A 20,068-nucleotide genomic window follows, 5' to 3' on the forward strand; every position below is an offset into this window, starting at 1 on the left:
TCGCCCTGCCTGCCTTGTGTTCTCCCCGCTCCCTCCACTGGCTCGCACTGCCTCCCCCCTCGGGCACGGGAGGGGAATTTCTGATGGCCTGTTTACAGCTGCGGCCGGGGGTTTCTATGGCGAGGGAGCTGGCACTGAGCCCGGCGCACACTGGGCCCATTCACATGCCGCCGGGGCCACGGCCCTGCCGGATACGCTGCTGCTTAACGCAGAAAAGGCTCATTTCCCACCCCCACCCCCGGAGCAGCTGCAAGGCTGGCCTGTCCCACCAGGGGGCCCTGGAGGGAGTGGGGCAGGGGACAGCTCCCAGATACTCCAGGCTCACACAGCGCCCCCTGCTGGCGGAGGTGGGGCTGGGATAGCCGGGAGCCCCCCCAGCTGGAGCCCCCACTCCATGCCCACAGTGCCCCTGCTGGCAGAGATGGGGCTGGGATAGCTGGGAGTCCCCCCCCCCCGCAGCTGGAGCTCTCACCCCATGCCCACAGTGCCCCCTGCTGGAAGAGATGGGGCTGGGGTAGCAGGGAGCCTCCCCCCCAGCTGGAGCCCCCACCCCATACCCCACAGTGCCCCCTGCTGGAAGAGATGGGGCTGGGGTAGCAGGGAGCCTCCCCCCACAGCTGGAGCTTTGACCCCATGCCCACAGTGCCCCCTGCTGGAAGAGATGGGACTTGGGTAGTAAGAAGCCCCTCCCCCCAGCTGGAGCCCCCATGCCATGTCCCACAGTGCCCCCTGCTGGCAGAGGTGATGCTGGGGTAGCCAGGAGGCCCCTGCCCCATGCCCACAGCACCTCCTGCTGGAAAAGGAGGCATTGGGGTAGCTGGGACCCCCCCCAGCTAGAGCCCCCGCCTATGCCCCACAGCGCCCTCTGCTGGGAAAGGAGGGGCTGGGATAACCGGGGGCACCCCCCCACACACACACACAGCTGATAGCCCCCTGGAGGCCATGGCCCTGTGAGGTCAGGGCCAGACACAATGGGGCCTATATTCCCCCCTGGCCCCGGGCTGGCTTGCCCAGCAGGCCGAGGGGTGGGCCTTCCCAGCAGCTGTGAAGTGGGGCACTTATACTGCTGGGTTGTCAATGGGGCTTGTGGGCTGAGAGCTCGGCTCCCATAGAGTCGGGGTCACACAGGGGCTGGACCTGGCCAGCTGGGTGTCTGGCTCTGGGAGGGGAGGAGGGTCTAGTGGTTAGAGCTGGAGGGCGGGGGTCTGGGAGCCAGGACTCCTGAGTTCTCTCCCTGGCTCTGGGAGGAGAGTGGGGGGCGGGCTGGGAGCCATCTGGTGGGTATAGGATCCCCTAGCTACCCCAGGCGTGGGGGCAACCCTCGGGGGGGCAGCTCTGGGGGAGAAAAGCGAGCTCCCTCTCACTTCTCCATTGCTCTGGCCTGGCAGCTGCCCCACGGGCTGGGCGGGGGCTGGGAGGGGAGGCAGCCTGGAGACGTAAATCGGGGTGCCAGTGACACACACCAGCTAGGGAGAGACACAGAGTCATCGGCTGCCTGCTGGGCACCTGGGAAGGCAGAAAGCAGGCAAAGGGGACCCTCCCCTAGGAGCAGTGTGGGCCACAGCAGGCCAGCAGCGGGGGGCTGGGAGCCAGGACTCCTGGGTTCTCTCCCTGGCTCTGGGAGGGGAGGAGTCTAATGGTTAGAGCAGGGAGGTTCTGGGAGCCAGGACTCCTGGGTTCTCGCCCTGGCTCGGGGAGGGGAGGGGCATCTAGTGGTTAGAGCAGGGGGGGCTGGGAGCTAGGACTCCTGGGTTCTCCCCCTGGCTCTGGGAGGGGGTGGGGGCTGGTGGTTGAGTCGGGGCCCCAAGCGATGGTGCCTGTGAGCTGGGAGGGCCGGCTGACACATCAGCCGCAGAGGAGCCAGAAGCCAGGGGGCTTGGAGCATGTCAAGTCCAGTCTGACGGCAGCTGCGGCTCCAGGGGTGACTCTGAACTGACCAGCATGGCTTTGACTCAGCTCTCAGTCCGGCGGTGGGGGGGGCACACCTGGGCTGGGGGGGCTTGTGAAATCCACACAGGGCCCTGGGCTGCACAGTCAGCGTCTCCCACGCCAGCAGAAGGCCAAAGCTTTCATCTCCTGGCCACCAGACCACAATGCACCAGGAAGGGGACCTAGGGGGCGCCCCCCCACACTTGGGCTCTTACGTGGGGCTGAATCTGAACTCAGGTGTCCTGGCTCCCAGCCTCCTGCTCTAACCACTAGACCCTCCCAGAGCCAGGATAGAACCCAGGAGTCCTGGCTTCCCTTCCCAGGTAGCTTTGGGGCCAGACTGGACACATGTAATGAGGAAAATGAAGGAACCAAAAAATCCTTTTAACCCTGAAAAGCCCAACTTTCAGTTCAGTGCAGTGACCCCACTGAGGCTCTGGGGAGGGATTTTCCCTGATTGTCTATTCCCCCCAAGGCCGTGGGGTCTAGTGGTTAGAGCTGGGGGGGGTGGGCTGGGAGTCAGGTCTTGGGGTGCTTTTTCCAGTGCGGCGCTAGGGGGGTGCTGTGCTGTGGGGGGGCATGTCTCAGTAGGGAGGGGATCTCCCCGAGCCATCAGTGCTGGCTCCCATGCCCCAGTGCGTGGCTCCATCCTAAACAGACCCCCTCGCTCCACCCCAGAGGGGCTGCATCTCGGCACTGGGTGAGAGGTTCCCTGCATGACCAGCCCCCGCGCTCCACCCCAGAGGGGCTGCATTGGTACTGTAGGATACACTAAGTTTCCGAAGAGCCTTCGGAAGTGTTTTGGGGGCCTCCTGGCCCAGGCTGCTGTCCCTCGTTCACCCCCTGAGCAGCCGGGGGGAGGGGCAGCTCGGCCCAGGGTCGGGGAGAGGGATGTGTGGGAGGATCGATTGGGCCTGGCTCTTGCTTAAGAGACAAACAAGGAAGGAAATTTCACCAGAATTCCCCTGAGAGTCCAGGGGAGCATTGGAGATAACAGAGCCGGACCCAGGGGAGAGGGAGTCCGGTTCCCAGTGACGTGGCGCGAGCCCCGGCACGGACACCCAGCCACGCCCCAATGACACGGTGTGAGCCCCAGCACGGACACCGCGCCACGCCCCAGTGACACGGAGCGAGCCCCCATGGACACCCCACTGTGCCCCCAGTGACACGGTGTGAGCCCCGGCACGGACACCGCGCCACGCCCCAGTGACACGGTGTGAGCCCCGGCACGGACACTGGGCCATGCCCCAGTGACACGGTGTGAGCCCCGGCACGGACACCGCGTCACACCCCAGTGACACGGAGCGAGCCCCCACGGACACCCCACTGTGCCCTCAGTGACACGGTGTGAGCCCTGGCACAGACACTGCACCGTGCCCCAGTGACACGGTGTGAGCCCCGGCACGGACACTGCGCCGTGCCCCAGTGACACTGTGTGAGCCCCGGCACAGACACCGCGCCACGCCCCAGTGACATGGAGCGACCCCCACGGACACCCCACTGTGCCCCCAGTGACATGGTGTGAGCCCCGGCACAGACACTGCACCGTGCCCCAGTGACACGGTGTGAGCCCCGGCACGGACACTGCGCCGTGCCCCAGTGACACTGTGTGAGCCCTGGCACGGACACCGCGCCACGCCCCCAGTGATGCGGCACGAGCCCCAGCATGGACAGCCCGCCATGCCCCAGTGACGCGGTGTGAGCCCCGGGAATGGACACAGTGCCACGCCCCAGTGATGCAGTGCAAGCCCTGGCACGGACAGCCCACTGTGCCCCCAGTAATGCAGTGAGAGCTCAGGCACAGTGACCCTGCTGTTCCCCAGTGATGCAATGCGAGCCCCGGCACAGACACCCCACTGCGCCCCAGTGATGCAGTGCAAGCCATAGCATGGACAGCCTGCTGTGTCCCAGTGATGCAGTGTGAGCCCTGGCACAGGGACCCTGCTGTGCCCCAGTGATGCAGTGCGAGCCCCAGCACAGAGACCCTGCTGTGCCCTCAGTGATGCAATGTGAGCTCCAGTAAAGGAACCCCACTGCACCCCCAGTGATGCAGTGCGAGCTCCAGTAAAGGGACCCTACTTCATCCCCAGTGGCACAGTGTGAGCTACAGTACAGAGACTCCACTGTACCCCCAGTAACACAGTGTGAGCCCCAGCAAAGGGACCCTGCTGTGCCCCAGTGATGCAGTGCAAGTCCCAGCACAGGGACCCTGCTGTGCCCCAGTGATGCAGTGCGAGCCCCGGCATGGGGACCCCGCTGTGCCCCAGACCCTGAACTGTCACTGCCAGTGGAGATGGGGTGACAGTTCCTGCTGTAGCACTGTCCCAAGGACACTGGTCATCAATTTCATGGCTATCCCTCTGGGGCTATGGGGGAGGTTATCGCAACCCCCATCCCCACTGCATTCCAGTGACCGCAGTTGGCCAGTGCATCGCATGTCTCCCAGCCAGCCAATAACGGGCGTCCAGCAGCACTGGGTCAGTTGGGTCCCCAGAGTGCCAGAGATAAAGGGCCAGATCCCCACTGCGGACCGGCCCACTAGACTGGGCTTAAAACAACTAGGAGCAGCCAGATCTCCATTGTGTCGGCCTGTGTCAGTTACTAGCTATTGCGATAGCCATATCTCTGGCTGGTCCTCTTCATCTTTCTTTCTTTCTTTCTTTCTTTCTTTCTTTCTTTCTTTCTTTCTTTCTTTCTTTCTTTCTTTCTTTCTTTCTTTTTCTCAATCACCTCCCCCCCTTCCTTTTTCATACCCCTTCATCCTTCCCAAAGTCTCCCCAGTAGCCAGCTCTCCTCTGAGGTGTGTGTGTGAAGGAGAAGAAAAGAAAGTCACCGATGTGTGTGTGGTGGGGGGGTGACGCCTCTCCCAGAGACCCCAGCGGTAGTGGTGGTGGCAGCGGTGGGATTAGAGCATGACTTCATCACCCTTTCCCTCCCCCCAAGAAACTTTTAAAGGGAGAGCGCGCCGGCTGGCAATGCATTCTAGAGATGTGTGTCATCTCTTGCCCTATTGCACGCCACCCACTTCAAACGTGCGCTGCAAGTCAGAGGAAGAGATTTTCGAGTGGTGATCTCTCCCTCTCCCTCTTGCGCTGCCTTTTTCTTTTTTTTCTGAATGGAAAGGAATGAGTCAAGATGTGTCATCCTTTGAAAAAACATTCACACACTTACAGAGAGGGCCCTGCGCCTGGTATATAAAGAGCAATTTGTAGTGGTGTGACATGCACACACACACACACACACATACACACACACAAAGTACAGGGAAGAGGTTGTGCGGCACTTCATTTTTTTTCACCTGCAAGGGGGGAGGGCGGGGTGGGAGGTGTGCGTGTGTTGATTTTTGTGCCTGTATGTGTGAGGGTGTGTGTGTGTTGGTGGAGAAAGTGTAGGGGAACGATCCCCTATTTTTTTTTCCAATCTACCTCAAAATAGTAATCAAAAAAGCCCAGGGATTTTTTGGAAAGCAGGTGGCCGCGAAGAAAATACGTTTGCCCCCAAACCCAACCAAAGTGGGAGAGCGAGAGAGAGAAAAAAGCCATCACCCAACTGTACAAACAAATGCAAAAAGCAACTGACCAAAAAAACCAAAATATATCAAACCAAAGCAAAGCGAACCACAAACTTTAAAATCCAAAGCAGAAGAAAGGACAAAATATTGTGGGAGAAGAAAGCGTTAAAACTCAGGGACCCCACAAAATTACCTTAACCTCAAAGCCACTCAGCCCTGGCCAACCCTAAAAACATGAAAAGTAAGTTCTGATTTTTTGCTGTTTTTTTTTTCCTTTTTGCCTCAATTTCCAAAAACGTTGCTGCTTTTTTTTTCTTCCTCTTTCATGAAGTAATTTCTTCCTTTACAATTCTCTTTCTTTCTAGCCCCAGCCGAGTAACTAGACCCTGCGTGTGCACGGAGAGATACCCGTGCACATGGATCTCCAGCTTTCAAGATGCATGTGCTTTGTATGTTTCATGGGCTGTGCTGATCAGTTACAATTGCTTCCTGGCTGGATGTACCGCTCAATGGTGTGTTTTGTGCGCGGGCGTGTGTATGGACACGCCCTGGGTATGTCTGAGGCGGTATCTGTATTGATCATTTGCAATTGGTAGGTGGATGGTTAATGCATAGATTGATGCTTCTGCCTCTCTCTCTCCATGCGTATCATTAGCATGCTGTGTCTATCTGAAGCCGTTGGTGTATCTGTTGCGCTACGTTTGCAATCTGTCTCTGCGGAGACTTGGGAGGGTGAGATTGTTATCAGTCAATGCCGGGATTAACCAAAAAATGTTTCCATTGGGAGCCATTGAACTTGACAGCAAAGTCAGAAAACTTCTGCTTGAGAACGTAGCCGAGTTTGATTGAAGGGTATTTGCTGGGCGTCTTTTTCAGGTGTGGACAATTTGTGCGATCTGGCGTTCGCTTTCGGGATCCCACAGGCCTCTGTTATCAAGCGTCTAGTGTCTCCTCCCCCCTGGAATGTCCTGTGACTGGGACTATTGAATATTGAAACGGATTTCAAAGATGCCTGAGCCCCATCGTTGTGCATAGCCGTGCAAATTTAAATGGGGGGGAAATACATCAAGATGAAATTATCTGTTGAACTGATGAAAATAGAAATTGAAATCTGCCAAGCCTAGGTTTATTTAAGGCAGAGATAGCTGCTTCTCATAGAAGTGTGTGTGTGTGTATATCTATACTGCATGCACAGATGCTTCTGTCTTACTCCGCTGTGTGCACGTGTTTATATTTACAGAGACACATCCATACTGTGTCTGCCCGATACTGATCCTTGGGAATCCATCTATTGCCTGTGCTTAGGCACATAGCCAGTGCCCAGCGAGTTGCATCTGTCTATAACAAGGGTGGGAAAACTACAGCCCAGGGGGCCACAGCCGGCCCTTCAGACGTTTTAATCTGGCCCTCAAACTCCTGCCTGCCTGCCTGCCAGGCTTGCTCCGCACGGCTCCCAGAAGCAGCGGCACGTCCCCTCTTTGGCTCCTATTTGCGGGGATAGCCGGGGGCTCCACACGCTGCCCCTGCCCCAAACACTGCTCCACAGATCCCATTGGCCAGCAAACAAGGCTAAAGGGAGCTGCGGAGGCGGCGCCTGCGGATGGGACAGCGCACTGAGCCACCTGGCTGCGCCTTCACATAGGAACCGGAGATGGGACGTGCCGCTGCTTCTGAGAGCTGCTCGAGGTAAGCGCCACCCAGAGCCTGCACCCCTGACCCCCTCCCGCCCTGCCCCAGCCCTGATTCCCCTCCCGCTACCCAGAGCCTGCACCCCTGACCCCCTCCTGCACGCCAAAGCCCTGCCCCAGCCCTGATTCCCCTGCCGCCCTCCGAACCCCTCGGTCCCACCCTCCTGAACCCCCAGCTGGAGCCCTCACTCGCTCCTGCACCCCAACCCCCAATTTTGTGAGCATTCATGGCCCACCATACAATTTCCATACCCAGATGTGGCCCTCGGGCCAAAAAGTTTGCCCACCCCTCGTCTGCAGCAATGCTATTGCCAACATGTTGTGTGGGTCTCATGGACCTATTGTTCCTCTGTACGGTTCAGGGTATGTTTAATGAACAGACAGATTTGTCTCCTGTATCGATGGCTGTGTATATATATGTCTGCATGCCCATGCCATGCAGATCTGACATGATCTATGGGTCACGTGCAGTGGGTGAGTTTCTTGCCCCATAGATGCGGCTGGCTCACCGAGGGGCACGATTGTGCCCTGGACACCCCAGGTGGCGTGTTGATGGAGTAGCCTGCTGAGTCCATTACCCGCTCTGCGGGGCAGGCCGGGGAAACACTCGGGCCGTACCGACGTGGGCAGATACGCAGCTCGTAGCAGGGTGGACCAGCTCCTCGGCCGGTGTGAGCCAATGAAGCTATGGCAAATGCCTCCGGCTGGGGACCTGGCCCAGTCTGTGTCTGGGGAGGGGTTTCATGTTGAGCAGGTGCTTGTGTTCGAATGACACGTGCAGCCCTATTGATCGATCTGTCCTCTGACACCCCCATCTAGCTAGCTATCCCCAGACTCCCCCTCTATCTATCTATCTGTCTATCCCCAGCCACCCCCTCTATCTATCTATCTATCTATCTATCTATCTATCTATCTATCTATCTATCTATCTATCTCCAGCCACCCCATCTATCTATCTATCTATCCCCAGCCACCCCATCTATCTATCCCCAGCCACCCCATCTATCTATCTATCTATCTATCTATCTATCTATCTATCTATCTATCTATCTATCTATCTATCTATCTATCTATCCCCAGCCACCCCATCTATCTATCTGTCTATTCCCAGCCACCCCATCTATCTATCTATCCCAAGCCACCCCCTCTATCTATCTATCTATCCATCTATCTGTCCTCAGCCACCCCCTCTATCTATCTATCTATCTATCTATCTATCTATCTATCTATCTATCTATCTGTCCCCAGCCACCCCCTCTATCTATCAACACCCCCCGATCTATCTATCCCCAGCCACCCCATTATCTGTCTCTCCCAACACCCCTCGATCTATCTATCCCCAGCCACCCCATCTATCTATCTATCTATCTATCTATCTATCTATCTATCTATCTATCTATCTATCCCCATACACCCCCTGCCCCTATATGGCTGGTACCACATATTGATCACATACAGTCTTGTCTGTTTTGGGTGTGGACCAAACCTGCCTTGCCATCGAAGGGCAGGTGGCTTGATACTGAGCTGAAAGCCCCGTGGCTGGCCCAGCTCGGCAATCAGGGCGCAGGCTCCGGGTTGCAGCGTAGATGGGCAGGCGCAGGCCGGAGCCCTGGCTCCGACACCCCTGGCTCTCCGACTCGGAGCCGCAGGCTGCGTCTGGCAGTGTGGACGTGCCGGAGTGAGATGCTAGGGCAGAGGTGGGCAAACATTTTGGCCCAAGGGCCACATTGGAGAATAGAAATTGTCTGGCGGGCCATGAATGCTCACAAAATTGGGGTTGGGTGTGGGAGGGGGTGTAGGCTCTGGGGTGGGACGAGGGATGAGGGGTTTGGGGTGTAGGAGGGAGCTCTGGGCTGGGACCGAGGGGTTTGGAGGGTGAGAGGGGGATCAGGGCTGGGGCAGGGGTGCGGGAAGGGGGGCAGGTTCTGGCTGGGGGCGTAGGCTCTGAGGTGGGATGGGGGATGAGGAGTTTGGGGTGCAGAAGGGTGCTCTGGGCTGGGACCAAGGGGTTCAGCGGGCAGGAGGGAGATCAGGGCTGGGGCAGGGGGTTGGGGCATGGGGAGTGGCTCAGGGGTGCAGGCTCCAGGCAGCGCTTATCTCAAGCCGCTCCTGGACGCTGTGTCATGTCCCTTCTCCTGCTCCTACGTGGAGGCGCGGCCAGGCGGTTCTGCGCCCTGCCCCATCCGCAGGCACCGCCCCTGCAGCTCCCATTAGAGCGTGTTGGAGCCGGAGCAGGGCCGAGCCGCATGGCGCAGCTCGCGGGCCAGCTTAAAATGGCCTGCCTGGGCTGGATTCCCTCCCCCGCCCAGGGCTGACCCAGGCCGGATTGCTCCCAGTGCCCTCTGGTGGCCAACCCCCAGATGCCTGTGACACGTGTAGGAAGTTTGGGGGTTCTCAGCTGTGGGTGGAGGGGGCGTTACATGGTGGGGGGAAGGCCTGGGCTCCTCCACGGGTGGGGTGCTGGGGGGCTGCAGAGGAGAGAGGGGCATAAAGTGGGAGGACGGGGGGTGGGGTGGGGGCAGCATAAGTTTGTGTAACCCCCACATGCTGGGAGAGCCTGGGGGCTGATGGGCACTTGGGGCGTGTGTGTGTGTGTGTGTTAGAGATGGGCGTAGATCTCTCTCTGTGTATCTGTGTATAGATGTCTGCATGATCTTATTTAGATTGTGTGTGTGTAGATCTGTGATTTCTCTGTGTGTGTGTGTGTGTTAGAGATGGGCGTAGATCTCTCTCTGTGTATCTGTGTATAGATGTCTGCATGATCTTATTTAGATTGGGTGTGTGTAGATCTGTGATTTCTCTGTGTGTGTGTGTGTGTGTGTGTGTGTGTGTGTGTGTGTGTTAGAGATGGGCGTAGATCTCTGTGTATCTGTGTATAGATGTCTGCATGATCTTATTTAGATTGGGTGTGTGTAGATCTGTGATTTCTGTGTGTGTGTGTGTGTGTGTGTGTGTGTGTGTGTGTGTGTGTGTGTGTGTGTTAGAGATGTGCGTAGATCTCTCTCTGTGTATCTGTGTATAGATGTCTGCATGATCTTATTTAGATTGGGTGTGTGTAGATCTGTGATTTCTCTGTGTGTGTGTGTGTGTGTGTGTAGATCAATGTGTGTTACAGCTGTGTGTAAATGTGTGTGTGTATCTCTGTGTGTAGATCTGTGATGTGTGTGTGTGTGTTAGAGCTGTGTGTAGAGCTTTGTGTGTGTGTTCTTGTCTACATCTGTGATTGTGTGTGTAGACGGGGGGGCAGTTGCTATAGGTCAGTGGAGCTGTGCTGATTTACACAAAAGCTCTGTGTGTGTGTGTGTGTGTGTGTGTGTGTGTGTGTGTGTGTGTGTGTGTGTGTGTTTAACCCTTTCCTACCCCATGGCTCTCCCCCAACCAGCGGGCCCTACAAATCCCACTACAACCCAGACCCTGCCCAAGCCCCTCTGCCGGGTGGCTCCAGGCCCAGGGTCCCATGCACTGCTGGCTCCGTGGGGTGGGGGTCCCAAATACCCCCCACATGCTGGAGAGGTGGTCGGGTCTGTGCAGGACTCCCACAGCATCCAAGCTGAGCGAAACGGAGGGCCTAGGGGCTGGTTACCCACCAGACACAGCTGGGAGGTAGAGGAGGATGGTGGATAATAGGGGCACAGGGAGATGGTGGGGGCGCAGAGGGGCAGTGGGGACATGGGGGGATGGTGGGGTGCAGGGGGATTGTGGGGGTGCAGGGGGACTGGACTGTATGGTGGCTCCTGGGGGTAGGGGGAGTTGGAAGGGATTTGGGGAATACGGGGGGCTGGGGTGGGGGGAACCCAGGTGGTTTGTACAGGATGGGGGAGGGGGTATCTGGAAGTTGTGGGGCAGGGGCCCCTTGCCATTAACTCTTGCATTGCTGGGTGGCAGGTGTCTTAGTCTGATGGGGGGGTCCCCATAAGGTCTTAACAGCTCTTCCCCGGGCCTTCCCTTCCTTTCCCTTCCGTTCCCTCCCCCCATTTGCTGGGCTCCTGGGTCTCTCTGGGAGCTCTCCCCCTCCAGTGCAATCTCTAGGGGGTGAGACCCAAGGTGGGAGCCCCCCCACCTCACAATAGCTCCCCCTCCCCCGTCCCAGCTCCTCTCTGGCCAATGAAATGCGGTGTGGGGGCAGGGTTGGGGTTCAGTCCAGCACCCCCTGACTTGCCCCTTTCAGACCCTGCACCCCATGAGCATTTCATCCCCAGGACCCAAACCTCCCCGCTCCTGCCCACTCCCCATCTCACCCCATGGGGCACCCCACCCTCCCCCTATTGCCCCCATCCCAACTCACTCTCCTCCTCCTCCTCCTGTCCCCTGGACCCCCAGACTCCCCCACAAACTATGTCCCTCCCCCCACCCTTGCATCCTACAGGCACCCTTCCCCCTCTTCCCCGTACACCCACCCCCCTCCTCTCGTGCCCCTGTGGATTCCCCTTCTGCACTCCAAGGGCAGCCCCAGCCCCACCCTGCCCCTCCCTCCGGGGCTGGGCCAGGTGTTCTGGGGCCTGCTGGGTGACTCAGGGGGAGCAGGTCCCGGCATGCGCCAGAGTGAGCTCATCACGGGCTGCAGGCCCCGGCGTGGCCCTTGGTCAGCCGTCCCGCTCGCTTCCCAGGGGTGGGGGGGGGGTGGCTGGGCAGGTGGAGGGGGCAGATGATGGATCAACCATTTATAGTAGTGATAAATCCTTTTATCTATCCCCATCTACCCCCTCTATCTATCTATCTATCCCCAGCCACCCCCTCTATCTATCTATCTATCTATCCCCATCAACCCCCTCTATCTATCTATCCCCAGCCACCCCCTCTATCTATCTATCTATCCCCATCAACCCCCTCTATCTATCTATCTATCTATCCCCAGCCACCCCCTCTATCTATCTATCCCCAGCCACCCCCTCTATCTATCCCCATCCACCCCCTCTATCTATCTATCCCCACCCACCCCCTCTATCTATCTATCTATCTATCTATCTATCTATCTATCTATCTATCTATTCCCATCCACCCCCTCTATCTATCTATCTATCTATCTATCTATCTATCTATCTATCTATCTATCTATCTATCTATCCCCACCACCCCCTCTATCTATCTATCTATCTATCTATCTATCTATCTATCTATCTATCTATCTATCTATCTATCTATCTATCTATCTATCTATCCCCACCCACCCCCTCTATCTATCTATCTATCTATCCCCATCAACTCCCTCTATCTATCTATCTATCCTCATCTACCTCATCTATCTATCTATCCCCAGCCACCCCTCCATCTATCTATCTATCCCCAGCCACCCCCTCTATCTATCTATCTATCTATCTATCTATCTATCTATCTATCTATCTATCTATCCCCATCCACCCCCTCTATCTATCTATCTATCTATCTATCTATCTATCTATCTATCTATCTATCTATCTATCTATCTATCTATCTATCCCCAGCCACCCCCTCTATCTATCTATCTATCTATCTATCTATCTATCTATCTATCTATCTATCTATCTATCCTCAGCCACCCCCTCTATCTATCTATCTATCCCCAGACATGCTGCTATGTGTGTTTCTGAGCCACTTCCGTCAGCCTTTACCGAGAAATGCCTCCCTCCCCATTCTCCCTCTGCACCCTCCCCATTCCCCTCCTGCCCCCATCCCCCTCCCATCCTCTCCCTTCCCCCATGCCCCACCTCCTCCCCCTGCCCCCATCTTCCCGTCCCCCTCCGTCTCCCCCCTTCCCCCCTCCCTCTCTCCATCCTCGCCCTGCCCCATCCCCCCTCCCCATCCTCCCCCTGCCCCCAGCCGGGTTCAGACCCTGGATGCTGCTTTCCGGAGGCCCTGGGGGATGGAGGGTTTAGGTAGCTGGAGGGGTGAAGGAGGGACCTAAACCAACCCCCCAGGCTCCAGGCGGGACACTCAATCCCACCATGGCGGGCGGGGGGGGAGCTGGGGGCTTACATTGACCAGACTTGGTCCAGCCCCAGGGCAGGGACTCGGGACTGGCTGACTCAGGGGGGCAGGGAATGGGGCTCGTGGCCTTTCCCCTCTAGGGGGAGCCAGCTCCCATCTGGCCCCAGGGCAGGGACTGCCTGGCTCGGGGGGTGGGGAATGGGGCACAGGGACTTTCCCCTCTAGGGGGCGCCAGCTCCCATCTGGCTCCAGGGCAGGGACTGCCTGGCTCAGGGGGTGGGGAATGGGGCACGAGGCCTTTCCCCTCCAGGAGGCGCCAGCTCCCCTCCAGCCCCGGGGCAGGGGCTGGCTGCCTGGGGGGAGAGGGGGTCACGGACTCACAGGTTGTGCCCACTCTTGGCCCCATGCAGCCCGTGGGGGGGACCCCATTCAGTGAGACAAGAAAATCCCCCAATTTGTCACATGGGGATCCCAGCATAGGGACGTTTTGGGGGGCGGGAGTAGAATAGCCCAGCTATGTGGTCTGCATGGAGGAGGGGCACACAAGGGGGTTATTCCCATTAACCCCCATCTGGGGCAGTTATGGCTGGGGGGGACTTTAACTCCTTCGTGCCCCCTTGGGAACTTGGGATTTGCCCCTCCCAATACAGCTGGGGGTTTGGGGAGGGGGGCCAGGGGTTGTTCTTGTCCTTTCTGTCCCTGTATAGGCCTGGACCCCCCGCCCCCCACCCCCGCCAGTCATCCTGCTCCCCAGTGTCAGGGACTCTGGGCTGGTGGACTCCCACATGACTCTTGGTTACACCAAGCAGGATGTGGTGTGGTGTGTGTGTGGAGTGGGGTGTGTGTGGAGTGGGGTGTGTGTGTGTGGTTGTGGCGTGTGTGTGTGTGTGTGGTGTGGGATGGGTGTGTGTGTGGTTGAGGTATGTATGTGTGTGTGTGTGGTGTGTGTGTGTGTGTGTGTGTGTGTGGTGTGTGTGTGTGTGTGTGGTGGTGGTGGTGGCAGGGGCTGGGGGAGAGCAGCCAGGCTGGGTTTGGAAATAGAGGAGTCCACAGTAAACTGGGCAAAAGACCCTACCATAACAGCCCCTCCCCAGGGGACCCTACAGTAACAAGCTGGCATTGGTGAGGCTGGGAGGGACTCTGGTGAACTCCAGGGCTGTGCGTGCTGGTTTGTTATTGTAGGGTCCCTCATGAAGGCTCGCCAGCTTGTTATCATGGGTCTCTCATAAGCACACACTGGTTTGTTACTGTAGGGTCTTCTGTAAAAGCGGACTAGTTTGTTGTTGTAGGGTCTGCCATGAATACACACTGGTTTGTTATTGTAGGGTCTCCTGTAAACACTAACAGGTTTGTTACTGTAGGGTCTGCCATGAATACACACTGGTTTCTTATTGTATAGTCCCCTGTACACACAGATTGGTTTGTTATTGTAGGGTCTGCCATGAATACACACTTTTTTTATTATAGGGTCTCCTGTAATCACTAACAGGTTTGTTATTGTAGGGTCTGCTGTGAATACACACTGGTTTCTTATTGTAGGGTCTCCTGTAATCACTAACAGGTTTGTTATTGTAGGGTCTGCTGTGAATACACACTGGTTTCTTATTGTAGGGTCTCCCATAAACACTGACTGGTTTGTTATTGTAGGGTCTCTTGTAAGCGCACACCAGTTGATTATTGTAGGGTCTCCTGTAAACACAGACTGTTTTATTATTGTACAGTCTGCCATGAATACACACTGGTGTGTTGTTGTAGGGTCTCCTGTCCACACAGATTGGTTTGTTGTTGTAGGGTCTGCCATGAGTGCCTGCAGGTTTGTTGTTGTAGGGTCTCCTGTACACACAGCCTGGTTGGTTATTGTTGGGTCTCTCCTAAGCGAACACCAATTGATTATTGTAGGGTCTCCTCCGTGCCCAGCTTCCTAGCGCAAGGAATGGGCCCAGATTCCTTCTGGCTGAGGGAAGCAGCAGACAGGAAGCGGCCAGGGAAGGAGGCAGGAGATAGACGAGCGATAAAGGAAGCTCTCCAACCACAGCTGAGCCGGCTTCTCCGGCAGCCCCTGCCAGCTGCACGTCAGGGCCGGAGAATCCCCACCAGCCTGCCAGTCACCTCGCCTGCCAGCCAGCCAGCCACCGCCGGGCAGGGTGGGGCCTGGGGGGGCCTGGGAAAAGGGGGAGGGGGCGAGAGAGAGAGCCGTGACCTTTATCCCTCTGTCATGGAGTCACCGGGCGATGCTCTGGACCTGCTCCCCACAAAGCCAGGCAGGACTTTGGGGAGCCTCCTCTCCCTCGGAGCAGACTGTCTCCAGGGCCAGAAGCTCACACGGTGTCACCTCCTGGGTCTCTCCTTGGAGCGTTCAGCATGTGCCGCTCCATGCGCTTCCCACAGCGAGTCCGCCCCAGCGGGGTCCTGGGGAAGCCAGAGGGTCCTGCACCCCCACTTTGCAGTCAGACGTGACTCTCAGCCAGCCAGTAAAACAAAGGTTTTTTCGATGACAGGAACAGGGTCTAAAACAGAGCTTGTAGGTACCGCGAGCCGGACCCCTCAGCCGGGTCCATTCTGGGGGGCAGTGAGCCAGACCCCCACGTCTGCACTTCACTCCTTGTCCCCGGCCAGCTCCAGACTAACAACCCCCTCCAGCCCCTCCTCCTCTGCTCAGTTCCTTTCCCGGGCCAGGAGGTCACCTGATCCCTTTGTCTCCAACACCTTCAGCTGGCACCTTTGCAGAGGAGGGGCCCAGGCCATCAGTGGCTAGGAGACAGCGTGCCAGACATTTAGGTGCACTGGCCCTTTGCTCTGCAGCAATCACACACCCTTATCCCACCTAGATACTTAAGAACTGCAAAGGGGACACTGAGGCACCAACACCGTATTCAGAGAAAACATTAAGAATATTCCCAGTTCGCCACACCCTCTGACAGCCCATAAAAACGATGCCCAACGGGGACAAACCAACCCCGTCCGCCCAGAAAGCAAGGACACAGATCCAGCCAAATCTGGCTTAGGCACACGCCAGCGCTACCCCGTTCCCGAGAAAGGAACCCACCCACCACGGGCCCGGGGGCCAAGCCCATGCTCGGTGGAGACAGAGGGTGAGAAAGCGCGAGTGGCGAAGGAGAAACAGCACCAGGGAGCGAACCTGAGGAAAGAGGCAGAGCGAGGAGCGGAGGCTGGAGGCGGAGGGAGCCGGCCCGGCTGGGAGGCGAGAGCCGGAAGCCGTGGGCGATGGGCTGGCCCCGGCCGGCGGGAATGCACGGAATCCGGCCTGCCCGTCTGGCCCCAGGAATGCGGCCGGCCCCCGCTGGAGGGGAACCAGCGGCCCCCGGGGAAGGGGGGTGCAGTGTGTGGGGTCCAGCGGGGCACCCCACCCCAGAGGCAGCATGCACAGCCAGCAAGGGGCAGTGCAGCAGGGGGCACGGCTGGGATGGCAGAGGGGGGGCAGGGGGTTAGCCACCATAAATGCATTAGCTGCGCTAATAGCTGGCCAGGGAGAGAACCCAGGAGTCCTGACTCCCAGCCCCTGCTCTCAGCCCCCGTCTCTCTCCCCTGCAGGCAGTGTGTGCCGGTTGCTGGTGGCACTGCTGAGTCTGTGCGAGGGGCTGCGGGGGCTCCCTGCTCCCCGCCTGAAGCCTTCAGACCCCCGGGCCGATTTCGACTCCATCATCAGCCTGGCCAAGAACCTGCTGAGTGACACCAAACACCTGTTCCATCACTTCGTACGTCTAGTACCCACCCGCCCCCAGGCCCTGCTACCCCGGTACCTGTCCCCCAGCCCGGCCCTTGGATCAGACCCTGGGCCCAGCTACCCCGTACCCCCCCACCGGCCCTCGGATCAGACCCTGGGCCCTGCTACCCTGATATCCCCCCCCAGCCCTCTGGGTCAGACCCTGGGCCCAGCTACCCTGCATCCCTCCTCCACCCCCAGATGAGACTCTGGGCCCATCTACCCTGGTATCCCGCCCCCTCCTGTCCCCCAGACCCATCTACCCTGTTATTGCCTCCCCCCATCTCCTTTAAGTCTATGGGAGTGGTGTCGGGGGAGGTGTGGTGAGAATATTCAGGGATTTCTCAGCCCCGCAGCCATTCCCAGGGGAGGGGGCTGGGTAGACCTGGCTGGACCAGATCCAATCCCCTCCTTCCTCCCCCAGAAATCCCGGTACCCGGCCGAGGGGGAGCACAAGATGGACACGCTGCCCGTGCTGTCCATGAGTGCCGTGGAGCTGGCCAACATCCAGGTGAGCGGGTCCACCCAGCTAGTGGGTTGTGGGGGGGCCTGGGAGCCTGGACCGCTGGGTTCTATCCCAGATCTGGGAGGGGGGATCTAGTGGAGAGGGGGGCTGGGAGCCCAGACTCCTGGGTTCTATCCCAGATCTGGGAGGGGAGGGGGATCTAGTGGTTGGGGGGCTGGGAGCCAGGATGCCTGAATTCTATCCTCAGTTTACGTCCCTTCCCGTCTATATACAGAGGGGCTGAGCCCCCCCCCCCGGCCCACTGCCAGCAGGGGTGCAGGGGAAGATGCTTGGCCGCATAGTGGGGCTGCAGTGCCCCTCGTGGCCGTCTGCGTTTCACCCCCCTCTGCCACTGATTGTAGGGGATCCTGGCGGGTGTAGTGGCGGGGGGACTCAGGTCTAGGGAGATCCCAGCAGGTGCTGCGGGGGGGATCCTGGCAGGTCTGCAGGGCAGGCCCTGGGGGCTCCCTGCTGTGGGGGCTCTGTGGCTGTGGGTAACACCCTCTTTGCCCCAGGTGCCCGGGGGCCTGGCACGGCTCAGTGCAGACCTGCAGAACTACCAGAAGCACCTGGAGTGGCTGCGCCGGGCGGGGCCAGTGCTGCGGCCCCTGGAGCCAGACTTGGGAGCCCTGCATGCCCGGCTGGAGCGCCTGGTCAAGCGCCTGGAACACCTGGTATGGGGCGGGGCCTCGGGCAAGGGGCGGGGCCTGGGGAAAACACCTGGCCTGGGGCATCTGGTACAGGGTGAGGCTTGGGGGGGACGGACACACACCTGGCCTGGGGGGCGGAGCCTGGGGAAAACACCTGTCCTGGGGAATGAAGTCTGGGACACCTGATATGGGAGGGGTGAACCTGGAGGTAGCACCTGAATAGACCTAGCATCAGGGGTGGGGGTTGAGGCACCTGGGATGTGGCAGGGCTGGGGGCCAGGGGTGGGGCCTGGGGAGCTCCTGGGCTGGAGGGTGGGGTCAGTGCTGGACACACATACACCAGCAGGGGGCAGCGCTGGACACATACACACACACACACCAGCAAGGGGCAGGCAGGGGCGGCCCCAGCACACCAAGTGCGTGCTTAAGGTGGCAAGCTGCCGGGGGGCGCTCTGCCAGCGCCGCAAGGGCAGCAGGCAGGCTGCCTTCCACGTCTTGCCTGCGGAGGGTCCGCTGGTCCTGCGGCTTTGGAGCCTGCGGGAGGTCCGCTGAAGCCACAGGACCAGTGGACCCTCCGCAGGCAAGTTGCGGAAGGCAGCCTGAGTGCCGTGCTTGGAGCAGCAAAATGTCTAGAGCCGCCCCTAGGGGCAGGGATGGGCACACACACACACACACCCCAGCAGGGGACAGGGCTGGGCGCACACACACACACCCAGTAGGGGGCAGGGCTGGACGCACACACACACACACAAACCAGGAGGGAACAGTGCTGGACCTGGACACACACACACACCAGCAGGGGGCAGTCTGGGCACGTGCACGCATGCACACCAGCAGGGGGCAGGGCTGGACACACACACACACACACAAACCAGGAGGGAACAGTGCTGGACCTGGACACACACACACACCCCAGCAGGGGGCAGTCTGGGCACGTGCACACATGCACAACAGCAGGGGGCAGGGCTGGACACACACACACACACAAACCAGGAGGGAACAGTGCTGGACCTGGACACACACACACATACACACCAGCAGGGGGCAGTCTGGGCACGTGCACACATGCACACCAGCAGGGGACAGGGCTGGACACACACACACACACACACACACACACACACACAAACCAGGAGGGAACAGTGCTGGACCTGGACACACACACACAAACCAGGAGGGAACAGTGCTGGACCTGGACACACACACACCAGCAGGGGGCAGTCTGAGCACACACACACACCCCCAGTAGGGGGCAGGGCTGGACGCACACACACACACAAACCAGGAGGGAACAGTGCTGGACCTGGACACACACACACACACCAGCAGGGGGCAGTCTGGGCACGTGCACACATGCACACCAGCAGGGGGCAGGGCTGGACACACACACACACACACACACACACACACACACACACACAAACCAGGAGGGAACAGTGCTGGACCTGGACACACACACACCAGCAGGGGGCAGTCTGGGCACGTGCACACATGCACACCAGCAGGGGGCAGGGCTGGACACACACACACACACAAACCAGGAGGGAACAGTGCTGGACCTGGACACACACACACCAGCAGGGGCAGTCTGGGCACGTGCACACATGCACACCAGCAGGGGGCAGGGCTAGACACACACAGACCAACAAACCAGGAGGGAACAGTGCTGGACCTGGACACACACACACCAGCAGGGGCAGTCTGTGCACGTGCCACACATGCACACCAGCAGGGGCAGGGCTGGACCCACACACCACACACAAACCATGAGGGAACATTGCTGGAACCTGGACACACACACACCAGCAGGGGGCGTCTGGGCACGTGCACAGCATGCACACCACAGAGGGTCAGGGCTGGACACACACCAACACACAACTCAGCTCCTCTCTCTCTCTCTCTCTCCCCCACCAGAGTGTCCAAACCTGTAACCTGGCCCGGCCCAGCGACCCGCTGCCCACGCTGCCCTCGGCCACGGCACGCACTGGGCGGTGGTGCAGGGCCGGCCACGCCCTCTGCACACAGCCTGCACCCTCTACCTGGAATGGGCCGGCCCCGCGGCCCCCTGGTTCTGATTCCGCAGCAAGCTGTGACGAGCGGTTGCGGGGGGGGCCCTGCCCCGGGGACACTGGGGTCCCCCATCCAGCATTCCAGGGC

General features: G+C 59.0%; 1 protein-coding gene across 1 annotated transcript; it reads left to right on the top strand.

The window, feature by feature from the left end:
- Positions 1–5,567: 5,567 nt before the first annotated feature.
- Positions 5,568–20,064, top strand: IL11 (interleukin 11). The gene is given in 6 exon segments (XM_030544983.1): positions 5,568–5,681; positions 16,585–16,748; positions 17,181–17,267; positions 17,777–17,935; positions 19,826–19,882; positions 19,885–20,064. Coding segments are annotated over 6 exon segments (576 nt in total). The 5' UTR covers positions 5,568–5,674; the 3' UTR covers positions 19,987–20,064.
- Positions 20,065–20,068: the final 4 nt, after the last annotated feature.

The sequence above is a fragment of the Gopherus evgoodei genome, unplaced genomic scaffold (assembly GCF_007399415.2).
Source record: "Gopherus evgoodei ecotype Sinaloan lineage unplaced genomic scaffold, rGopEvg1_v1.p scaffold_35_arrow_ctg1, whole genome shotgun sequence".
Classification (NCBI taxonomy): domain Eukaryota; kingdom Metazoa; phylum Chordata; order Testudines; family Testudinidae; genus Gopherus; species Gopherus evgoodei.